Source organism: Thunnus maccoyii, chromosome 5 (assembly GCF_910596095.1).
Source record: "Thunnus maccoyii chromosome 5, fThuMac1.1, whole genome shotgun sequence".
In the NCBI taxonomy this organism is placed as follows: domain Eukaryota; kingdom Metazoa; phylum Chordata; class Actinopteri; order Scombriformes; family Scombridae; genus Thunnus; species Thunnus maccoyii.
In genome coordinates, this window is record NC_056537.1 from 25,334,596 (window position 1) to 25,347,098 (window position 12,503).

The 12,503-nt window shown below is 40.7% G+C and overlaps 1 protein-coding gene across 5 annotated transcripts in view; it reads right to left on the minus strand.

Annotated features, from left to right (window-relative positions):
- The window catches only part of tspan9a (tetraspanin 9a), a 166,907-nt gene that overhangs the window by 68,222 nt on the left and 86,182 nt on the right, over nt 1-12,503 (minus strand). For 4 of the 5 annotated variants that reach the window (XM_042412471.1, XM_042412470.1, XM_042412468.1 and 1 more), the window contains one exon: nt 2,925-3,004. In XM_042412471.1, the coding sequence (XP_042268405.1) occupies nt 2,925-2,987 (63 nt within the window). In that variant the 5' untranslated portion in view covers nt 2,988-3,004. Of the gene's footprint in view, nt 1-2,924; nt 4,048-12,503 lie in introns of those variants that run through there. The other variant, XM_042412467.1, reaches the window with a different exon arrangement.

Here is a 12,503-nt window from a genome sequence, read left to right on the forward strand (position 1 = left end):
ACAGCAGGGGGATGTACTATGCTGGGAAAAGTCCATAGCAACTTAAGCTCCCTATGCCCCACGCATGCATGCATGCACACACACACACACACACATATATATATATATATAGATATATGTTGACACACATATATATTATGACAGAGAGAGTCCTCAAATCACTGCACACACTCGAGATGGTTGTACTGCATTTCCATGGAAGGCAATGAGCTAGGCTCCATATGAATTGGAGGCTACCAGCCTTGAGATCCAAAGCCTCTTTTCCACCTCCTTATTAGTGCTGTGCAGCAGCCGGTTATTAGTGACAGGGCTCTGCCACTGTAAAGGGTTAAACACAAACTGAGCCTAGAAATAATATGGGATGTAAACACCTTCATGCAAATCTCCTCTGACAGCCCCTCAAGAAGATAGCGGATAACAATGACCTTGACCTTATGACCTCTTCTTAAGTTTGACCTATAGCAATGCACCAAGTCAGCTTCTGACCTATTAACTGAGCCAAGCAGGCCAGAACTGACATGCGGGTAACTGATGTCACTCTATTAATGTAGAGTCTAATAAGGCCTTCATCTATCATATATCACTCTCAGTCTCTAGAAAGAATGATGACAGGAAGTCTTAATTCATCAATTGAGCATTTTTCACTGTGGCAAATTTAATCAATCAAAAATAAGTCAAGAAGCAAAGCTGAAGTGACCTTACTTGTGCATTCCCAGGCAGTGAGTTCTGTCTGTGTGGGTGGTTCTTAGTGGCTGGACTTTTTGAATTTCTGTGAGCACTAGAGTTCAGAGCTTGTGATGGCATAGCGTGTGTGGTTTTCTATTTGACAGTATGTTAAAAGGCGTTGTTAGAAGGTTTATATTAATGATGTGTTGGAGGTTGAAGTTCACTTGAACAGCAGTGAGCGCTTGTCGGCTATAGCTCTTCATCTTCACTGTGGCTGTTCTGTGTTTTACTATCCCTCACCTTGCAAAACTGCCATATTTCTATCAACAAGGCATTACAGTGAACATGTAAAGATATGCGCATGTTCTCAAAGAGAAACCAGTCACATTTGAGTCTGTTGATCTGAGCTGCCCACTTTTAAAGGCATTTGTAGGTTGTAAAGCCCTTTTTGGCGCTGATATAAATATGTTCAATTAATTGAATTTTTCATTTGCTGAAAAAGCTGGAGATGCAATTATTTCAAAAAGGCATTTTTATCATTTTATCTAGTTCATGATTCAAATATTTAATTAACCTGATCTGTACTGTGAAAAAAGCCCAAGCTGTTAAAAATAAGCTTTAGTCAAAGAAAACACCTATTTTCTATTTTAATGACTGACTTCTTATTGATTATTCATGTGGCAAATGATCAATTGAAGGAAATTGCTTAAAATTAGCATCTCCAATTCAGCTCCAATTAGCCATGAGTACTAACTTGACTTACTGACTGAGCTCAGAGAGGTGCTCACATCAAGGTATGTTAGTGTCTGCATTAATGAATCCAACATCAGCTAAGCTTTTCTGACCTTTTCATTCCCTTAAACAAACATTTACATTAAGGCAAGGCACACTGACCAGCCCCTGAGCCCTTTGTATGTCTTTGCCAATCACCCTTGCCCTTGCTTCTCTGATATGGGTAATGATATGAGAATGATATGGAGATATTGCCCTGAAGCTGTGGAGACCTCCCCTGCTTGAGCCCTGAGGCTGGCCACTAACAGTGCTGTCCATTTCTGTATAAGGAGCAGACAATGAGAAAGATCTTGGTTTGTGTGGTGCATGTGTACGTGTGTGTGTTTTCAATGCTAGCCTGTTCACAGCTGGGCTCCAGTTAATGCCCACTCTGTTGCCTCCAATGTGCCCCAGTTAGCAAAGCTCGCAACCCAGTAACATGGTGGGCCGGGGTTGGTAGAGTCCCCAGTGTTGGGATGTTTTTATGCTTCACGCTTCGCTGCATCTACACAAAAGACTTGGCCCCATAACCCATAAGCCCTATAATCCATTCTGTAAACATTGAAGGCATGCCCACTTTTACAACAAATGCCCATGCATGGGTACACAGCAGAGCCTGCCACACGCCGGCCAGGTTTTCTCTGGGTGAAAATCTATTGGCAAGGAGAGCACTATTGCATTATGATCATTTTTTCTATTATTACTGTAATTGCTACAAATACGGATAATCACAACACTTAAATTACACAGAAAAAGCCAAGAAAGTCCTTAAGAGTAATTCTGAACTTTGGCCGTGATTATTACATTTGTTCACAGATTTTAAGACAAAAGACTTTTTTTTTTAAAAGACTGAATAATAAAATGAAGCACACTAATCGGATTAACTCCTACAGAATGATTTGAAACTCTTGCTGACCACCTCAACTCACATCCCCCCTGGTACTACTGGGTTGCTCATCAATGCGAAATGTACTGAAGAGGCATGTACTCTTTCACTAACATTACCAAAACCAGCATTGCAACTCTGTGTTAATTGTAAATCATATAAACATCTGATTGAGTGACCCTAACGAACTCTTGTCCTCCTTACCGCCACAATCCAACCCCCCCCCCCCTCCACACGTCACATACAAAAGGAGACCTGGTGCAATGCCACTGACTCTGTCATGACATCCAGGAATAGCAACATGCACAGGGAAGAACAGGCATAAACACCCTGATGTAATAATTAGAAACACATGATTGCACTGACAACCATCACTTTGCCATAATGTTTCATAATTAACATTTAAAAAAACAACACACATTATCCATATCTCATCCATATCTCACATTTGTAAGATATGGATAATTATATTTGAGAAATTATGTTTCTCAAATTTACTCAGTCAATATTATCTTTTAAGCCATATCTACACATTTGTATCATTAACATCAGCTAGACCAACATTAACAAGTATGATGAAATAAAATCATGAGCCACTTACCCAGAAGATGAGATTGAAGATGAACATCATATACTTCAAGCAGCAGAGGCAGCCTCTTGCCATGTTGCACTTCTTGAATTCTAAAAGGAACACAAAGGATAGATCCAGGTAAAAGACCACGTATTTGCTGCCTTTGGGTGAGCTGTACTTGTTCTTGGTCTTGTCTCCTGCGCTGGTATCAGCTGCCGTTCCAGCCTGCCCCTGCTGTGCGTTTTTGCGCGGCCCCGTGGAGCCGTAGAATGCACCGGCAGTGAAGCCGCGGCCGCCAAATGGGCGGCCAGACGTGGAAGCTTGAGCAAAATCAGAGTCACGGCTATCTACAGAGGGGCTACGGTGAATGGCTGACTCCTCACTGCTGGACTTCTCCATGCTCTAGGGCTGCAGCTGCTGATGAAGGTCTCCCTGACGCACAGTCTACCATAGTCTCAGAGATGACAGGACAGAACAACTCGTCCTCCGAATCTCCACTGCTTCACACTCTGAAGCAAAAACAGATCAAAGCCACAGAGAAATACAACTGCATCCACCTGGAAACGCACAGGTTGAACCAAGCAACTCAGGTTAGAAAGTCTCCAGGACAGAAGTGAGTAGAACTGAACTGCTCAGGCACTTCTACCAGGCTTAAGTGTCTTCTGCTTGCTGCTGCTGTCTTGCTTTGATAGCCCTGAAGTAGCTGTGCAGAAGGGTCCTGTGAGGAGCACTACCCTCGTCTTCTGACAGGACTGTCTTTCCAGGAAGAAGTTACAGTATTCCCTCTATCCCCTTTTGTAATATCACTCTCCTCCTGTGCTGCTTATTGCTGTGCCGGGCTATTCCAGTGGCAGTGAGACTCCAATGAGTCTCTTGCTGACCCGTTAACTTTTCTCCCCTCTTCACTTTCCTCTCCTCTTTCCACTGCTCTGCTCCCTCTCTGTCCTCCTCTCCTCTTAACCGTCTCAGCGTGCTCTGATGCGCTCTCTCTTCCCCTGGTCTATCTCTCTCTGAGTGTGCCTGTCTTCTCTAGTGTACCATTCTGTGCTCAGCAGCTCAGTCCTCCGCACTGCCTGTGCTCTGCTCTCCCAATAGCAGCTCTCTGGCTGATGTGCTATTATCGGCAGACGCAACTAACGGGCATTCCCTATCTCCCAACAAGAGCACTGCCCTCCTCCCCCAACTCTCTCTCTCTCTCTCTCTCTCCCTCTCTCTCAGCCCCTCCCCGCTGCTGAGCAGACAGCCAATGCAGCAGCTGCAGCAAGACTCGAGCTCCTCCTCTTCACCCCCGTGTCTTTAATAAGCCCATCGCTGTGTTTGCTTTGACTATACATGTTCAGCAATTTCATCTCTGCTGTCAGGGGAATTGAGAGGCTAGAGATTAATTTAACAATATCAACCAATCAAACAAAACAAAAAAAAAAAGGAAGTGTCAAGGTAATTGTAGATGAGTTGAGGGTTGTCTGTGGAGTGGTAGGGTTGGGAGGGGCAGGGGGTGTGAGGTGGAAATTGCTGGCAAGCTTTTTTGCATGCAAATAGCTTTCACTAACAGTCTGATGACAACATCCACACATGTGATTTTCACACATTCCAGTATAGCTTCTCACACAGTTTTGTAGTCTGTGATTTCATTGATTACTGTTGCCATAAATGAGCTAGTTAACTTTAACAGCAGGTGATTTATTCAACTGAAACATTAGATAACTCTCACTAGAGCGATTACTGCATCTGATGTGGGTAATAGAGACAGTACTGAGGTGCAGTTTGCTGTTGGTCTGCGTTATTCATCACTGCAATGCCCACATCCATGTAAGGGGACCCAATTTTCTGGCAACGTGCAGGCTTTGGAATTATGGCACCATCTGAAGCGTGGAAAGGGGATAGTGGCTTTAAGATGCTGAACACTTGCCAACGCAAAGCCAGGGTCAAAGACCGAATAGCCCTGCTGATTCACACACCAAGCTGACAAGATATTATATAGCTTTGATTTTAAATTTATCTAGCTCTCTGATCTCAAAGACCTCCCCAGATATCTACATGTGCACATCATCAAAGAACAAAGGCTAAACGGTATAAAATGATCAAGGCAGCTACTGGATAATTATCTCAATATTCAAGTAGTGTCTGTCTGTGTGAGCTTGCCAGAGCTTAACTGTATTCTCAGTAGACTGTAACAATTGTAATAACAGTGTAATTGCCATTATTGACTCCCACAATCAACTTTTTTCTCTAGGATTGTCTTCCTAAAACAGGTTACCGCTAGACTGCACATTGTTCTGCTGTGGTAATGGTCTCGACACTGTCAGCCAAGTGTCGTGATGGCTCAGCCTCCGGACAGATGGAGGGAGAGTTTCAACTGAATGGTCTTAAAGGTAAATCCAGTAATACCCAATTGAGATAACCTAATCCAACCTTCTTGTGTTTCACTATTGTGGAATAAAAAAAAATAGCCTTGAGAAAGCGCATGTATCATGGTTGAAAAATTAAGCAACGACCGGGCACCTTAACGGCACAATTAATAATAAATAAAGTAAAAAAAAGGACTCAAAATTTAAAACATTTTTTTACATCTGTGTCCTTCAGTATGTATTTAAGTGACACTGCCGTTGTTGACACTGCCATGTTTTGCTTGTCAAGAAGAAAAGTTAATGAAGTAATGTGTTTCTCAACTCTGACAGTTCAATACAACATTTACTGCTGTCAGGAGAAAATCACATATTTCTACAATTTCAGCTTTTCAGGAATTAATAAAGTGTGCTTATTTTTAATCTTGACCATGCTTTTTTAAGTTTCCTAAGGGGCTTTGAAAAGCTTTCAACTGAAAGATTACAGAATGTTCAAAACCAAATCACTGGAGTTCGGATATTTTGATTTAACACCAGTATTTTAACAAATTATTCACTTTATAGTCTCCAAAAAGCCTCAATGGTCTGGTCAGGTTTGAAGTTCCAGAGATAGGTCTATTATCTGCAAAAGGTAGTAACCCTACATGATTAAGGCGTATTTATGTCACATGACGAAAATAGCTGCTCAGAAGTTACAAGTGTCAAGATTTCCCATCAGCCCCCTGGAGTAAATGTGAAAAGCTGCAAAGACTGTCAGAATCCAGGTGTTTTCCATCTGGTGAGCTCTAAGGCCCTTAACTTCAAATTCAACACAGTCTATGTCAGGGCCGCTCTCTCTCAGAGTTACACACATTTATTAGAGCTCAGTGGGGCTCCTAGTGTGCATGTTACTGATTCCTCAAGTAGCTTCAAGGACACATCCCGAGCCAGTTCCCTCCTGAGCCTTGCACAGATCCATCCTTCGACTCAGAGCAATGGGGCTCTGCACTGCTGCATCAGGTTGAGGGGGTAAAGCGAGAGAGAGAGAGAGAGAAAGTGAGAGACTCAGGAGAAGCGGACGTCTGTAGGAGGACACAAAGGAGTCGAGGCTTGGAGAGAAGATGAAAAATATGCAGAGCACGGCAGAGCAAAGCGAAGAAGACCAGAGCAGTGAGTCTAGGCTAAGACGGAGGGGGGGGAAGGGGGTGAGTGGGATGAGATTGTATTCAAACATTCTCTCTGATGCTGAGTAAATCTGGCAGCTTCTTCAACATATGTATGTTGCAAAGACAGACAGGACTGAGGAGATTAGAGTTCAGAGGGAACCAGCAGGGACTCTCTCAGAGCTCCTCAGACACTACCACACAAAAGGTAATAGCATGCAAACACTTAACCGTGAACCTGCGTCAGGGCAATGGGACTGTGAACAAATAACTGCACGAGTGCTGTAAGGAGTGTATGCCAGCCACTTTCTCCTTCAAAGGAGAGGTTAAGCCAAGTTGTAAAGACTTATTGATATTTCAGGAGAAATACAGTATATGAGTTTGGTTTGTTATTTTACTGGACGTATGTTGGGCAGTATTAGTATGCAAGAACAGCACTGTATGTGGTCTAGATAATGTAACAAAAATATTCCCGCCTACAAACAGTAGGAGATAAAGTGAAATTTACAATCATGATTAAATAATAAAAGACGTGTGCAGTGAAACCCTTCATTAGAGACGTTCATTTATACTACTGCAGTATGACTCAAATATCGTCTTTAAAATAGGGAAATGTCTCTCCTCTTCTTGAGCAGTATTTTATTTCTAAACTACAACATTTTATTGTGCCAACAAATTATAACTAAACCTAAAATGTTTTACAGATATTATATTTTTGTGTTACAAGAAGGAGACATGTTCTATAATTCATTAGGACTAGATGAAAATTGATGAAAACCCACAGCCTTAACAGTCATGCCTCTGTTCTTTCAGATGCATTATCCTGTAGGGATATAAAGAAGAGGTTTTTTTATACAAACTAAATAAAGAGGCTACACTTGATAAACAAACTTCATGACCTGCTGGTTCAATTTGTGTCTTGGAGACAAACATTATGTTGGAGGAAAATACCATGAACAGAAAAAACTTATTTTCCAGAACACTATGTTCACTTGCTTTATCATTTCAAGCCTCCCTAATGCACTCCTAAACAACTAAAACGTATCTGGAAGAGTTTAGGGACTTAACAGTAACCCAATTATTTTTTTTTTTAATCATTACATTTATAGTAACTAGTGACTGTTCTTTGTGTTCAACCTCATGGATTAATTCAATTTTTGTTACAAATGTGTTTCTTCATTATTAACATACTTTCTGCTGTAGCAACTCAACAGTGGATTTAGGTTATTTTTCTCAAATGCACGTATATTATAGAGATAGTCTAAATTGCACAGTTGCATATCCTACTTTTACTGCTTTTTTTGCAATTTATTTTGTCAGCTCAGTCTCTAATTATGTTCAGAGGTTCTCCAAAAACAGGGAATAGCCAGTTGGCTGTTCCAGGTGGCCATGCACTAATCAAAACTGAACACTGTCAGGGGAATATTAATGTCACCCATAACAGTAAGACCACATGCAATATGTGTACACTCTGTGGCTTAACCTACATCAACCTAGAGGTCACAGTCTCAATACCTAATCTCGATCAAACACAATAAGTGCAATTTACAGAAATCTACTACAGTGTGAAATCCAGCTTATTAGCAATAATTGATTCCTTTAAACGATACAATAACTACATACAGTGCTAAACTCCCAAACAAAAATCAGTTACAGCTAGAGGAAAATTTAGTTCATATACACAACAGAAGAAGAAAGAAGATCTGAAAATGAATGGGGAAAGCTAAAAAATGAAACCCACTCATGTAATATAGTGCTTTGCATTATGAGCCGAAATATGCTTTTGATAAAGTGTGTTCTTGTGCACTTTGTCCTTGAGGCCTGGAAAAAAATGACAGAGTAGTTTGTTTGTATGGAAGCTGAGTTTGCTTGAGAGAATGTTTTTGATATCGTAACATGATATATGAACATGTCAGGTAAGACTGTGTCTCTCCAAGTGTCTTTTTATTTATAGATGCTGTTCTCTGATTTTATATTTTGGTTGCTGACTATTTTGAAGGCGACTTATCATGCACATTTCCAGGTCTATATAGATATTCTCAGGTTCGCCTGGAATATCTTCCAGTTCAAAAACTCCTTATTTATTTTATACTGGCTCTTTATGCAGCCCCTCATTTCAGCTTCTGTCTGAAACAGGCCGTTTTAGCTACTGTCTCCTTAAGGCCCCTCTCCACTCTGTTCTAATAAGCAAGCTCTGGGAAGCTGCCCCCGGGGGACTTCTGCTGGCTCAGAGGCTACGTAAACAAACAGTAGTCATAGGATTTAACTTCCTCTTCTCTTTCTTTACTCGAAATGGAAACTTTCATTTATTTGAGCCTAAATGTGATCCAAATATGCAAGTAGACAACGTTAACAACCCATGGAACATCCTTAGCAACAAAGGGTATGGAATGGATGGCTGTTTGTGGGCATATGCTAACTGTCTAATGTCATCACAAGGAGGAAGTAGAGGTAACATTGCAAATGAAGCATTCAGAGCAGGTTGAAGCCCTGGGTTTTGACTTACAGGGAGCATTTTATATATGTTCACCTCAGGTTTGGGAACTTTAACCATCTTTAACATAGGCATCTGACATCATAACCTTATAAAAATAACACAAAATCACAAAAAAAGAGGATAAGTCCCCTTTAAAACAAAATGAGGCTCTGATTTCTTATCATAATCTTTTGTCATTATTTTTGACCTTTTATTGACTGCATGACTAATTAGTCTATTAATCAAAAAGTAATTAATATGCTTATCTATTGTTAAATCATTAAATGTACCTCTATTCATCTCTAACTTCATACGAAACTCATTTTCCCCTCAAAATGTCACAGGATAAAAAACACAAGATAAACAGCTGAGATAATTACACATTTACATGAGATGAACCACATATGGAAAAATCGAATGTTTGATGGTGGAGGTGTTCTAAAGTGTTTGCAGATATGATACAGAATGATCAAAGATATTTACATCTTTTTTCATAAAATCTGGTTAAAATCTTTGGTGTTTTGGTGGCGGATTTATTGTTCATGACCTAAATTTGTTTTTAGCATGAGAGATAATTAATCAAGTTTTCTTTTTAATTTGATGAATAACAGTTGTTTTTTTTTCATTCAGTCACCTTTCAGACACCAAAACCTCCCATGATGCCCCTAAGAGGAATAACAAATGCGACCCACTATTTTTAGCTGAATTAATAAACAGAATAATGTCTTTCATGGGGAAAATGTCATCATTTTTTTTCCTTTTTGATGGCTTTGATATCCTGCCACCGAATGTCTCTGATTTGCTGACTGGAATTGAATCATGACAATCACAGCCACAGTCACAAGGTCATCTCACACATGACAGAGTCCCAAAAATAAAACACTGGCTCCATTAAAATGTCAATCGATGAAACTTTAAGAAAATGTGTAGCTTTTAAGAAGTGACAGCAGATGAGAGTGTAACAGTGGAGGAATGTAACTGATGTCCTCTGCGGTACAGTAATTCAAGTAATCAGGAAGGGGGACTCACAGCATGTACAAATACCTACTGTGTTTTACAAGGGTGAAAAAGATATAAAGAACCTTTACTAGATAATTACTGGCTAATTTATGTTGGCTCACATTACACAAGGAATTACTGCTGCATACTTTACCCAGTCAATCTGAAACCATATCAGATCTGCAGACATACAGTATATGACATGCAACAGCATATGATCCTGGTGTGAATGTATGATCAAGGCCAGAGCATAAGGAGAGGATTTAAACTACAAAGGGTTTCCTCCCACACAATATGTCACTGCCAGTGGCCTTTAGATCCTCTGAACGTTTGGCCACGTCTGTTGCCGTGGACGCAAACAGACACCATTGACAACATGACATGTCCTATCAAACTTCCTAACAAACAAGACGATGAACACATCTTTGCATTGATTTCCCCTCCAAGAGTATGCAGTGATGCCGAGATGTGCTAACAAGCTATTTATTCCGATGTCTGCCTCGACTACCAAATCAAATTAAAATCAGATGTCAATCTGGTTTGATATTTATGGTTCTATCTTGCCCTTTTATGATGCACAGAATATTACCCTCCGAGATAAGGTTGGCCAGACAGTACCGCCATTCTTCAGTCATTCCTGGGTGATTTGCAACAAAAAAGTCAATAAAAGTGTCTGGAAAGGGTGTTAATTAGGAATTTATGACCTCATGCTCCCCTGAAGATCCAACTGTGAGGAACCCAGATAATGGCACTGACACTGTAAAGGATCAAGCACTGATTCTCAAAGTCAAATTCTTTGAACACTGACCACATTTTGGAGTATCAACTTGGTTTTACACACTGTTCCATCTAGTTAAGACATAGTTAGGACATATTTCATATTTCATTTAAACATATTGAACAGTTTTGTATTTATTTTATTCATTTCATTCTGTCAAGAGGGAAAACCCCTGACAGTCACACTGATAGGAGGGAACCAAATGCTGAGAACCGGAGACACATGTCAGTGACACTTGTCAGTGACACATGTCAGGATTTAGGTGAAAAAGCAGCAGTTATGGCATATCCATAGAGCTGCAGACAGACACAGAGATGCACACATGCACCCACACACACACACACACACACACACACACACACACACATAAAATTAAATACACATAAGCCCCCATGTCACAATCTGCTCCTCAGTCTCTCTCTGTAGCCACACTCTCTCATCCGCAGCCCTCTGCATTGCTCTCTGTCTCAGTCCATGTACTTTCCTCCAACTCCCCAGACCTGCCATCCTCAAGCTGTACACCAGATGCCTTCACCACCTACACACCTGTTCCTGTCCTGCAGTTAACTAGCCCACTCCTCACCTGCAACTCATTCTCTCATCAGACACTCACTAGTAGTGAGCCCATTTCCATTGTTCTTTGTCAGATTGCTAAGTTGCCACACGCTTTATGTCTTACTCTCTAGCCTCTGTATCTATGTTTATACCTGAGATCTATTACCTGCCCATTTGGATCTCGCCTGTTTATCGGACTTTTGATTCTTGCCTGCTCCTTGTCGGATTTGTTTGTGTGTTTGGACTGCCTTCTGCTTTTGGCCTGTTTTGACCCTCGCCTGCCTCACCATCCCGTAAGCCTTTGTTTATTAAATCATTTAACTGCATTAAGCTGCCTCAGACGTCTGCATTTGGATCCCACCCCCTGCTTGCACCAGCCGTGACACCTAAAGCCCCAGCAGCCAGTCCTGCAGCCAAGCCCCAATGTAAACTTAATTCCTTCAGGCACATTCATCAGAGCTGTGGGAGATAAGGTAGGACACAGGAGACGGGCAAGGTTTTACAAGTAAAGTAAGTATACTCCAACTACAGGATACTACATTAGCATTTAGATCAGAAAGTGTCTCTTGCCATTGAAATGCAACACAGTATCACGGTGCAGTAAAGTCCAGTTCAATAAAGGCCGTTGCAGAGAGGTCAAATGCCTGTGATGTCTGTAGCAGCACGATATATGAATCCCAGAATAGCCTCACAGATAAATCAGGAGTGACACAGTGTTCTGATAATGCTGATCAAAGGAGTGGAATAGCTAAGTCCACCAGTGTCCTAAGCTTTATGCAATATTAAAAAGAGTCATAACTGTGTAAAAAAGATGGAGCATCAGCAATATGAATCTTATCCAGTTCATTGGGAATGAGTGTGAGCCACTGAATTCAGGCCTTAGTTATCGATTTACTGGCTCTGAGTCAATTAAACTTGACTGTGGGGTTTTTAAAAGGTATGCTAAATTTCTTTTTCAGAGCTAGATTTGAGATTTTTTATATATTGTATAATGTGAGCAATGGTTCTAAAAAGTATAAAATGTACAAATGAAAGACTGATACACTTACAGAGATTTAAAGATGTACTCAATTAGAACATCTCATTAGAGGGAAAATACAGAAGAAATTAGAGAAAAAATATCCACATTTGAAAGTGAACACTGACACTGGTGTTTAGGGCTGGTCAGTAATTCAATTTTATTGTTTATCGTCTTTCAGTGGAATGGTTTTGTGACGATGTGAGCGTTTCAAGAAATTTCCAAATTAGTGACGCAGCACACAAACTCAGTTACTGGAGGTTTCGTTTGACACGTTGAAAGCATCTGATCTCATG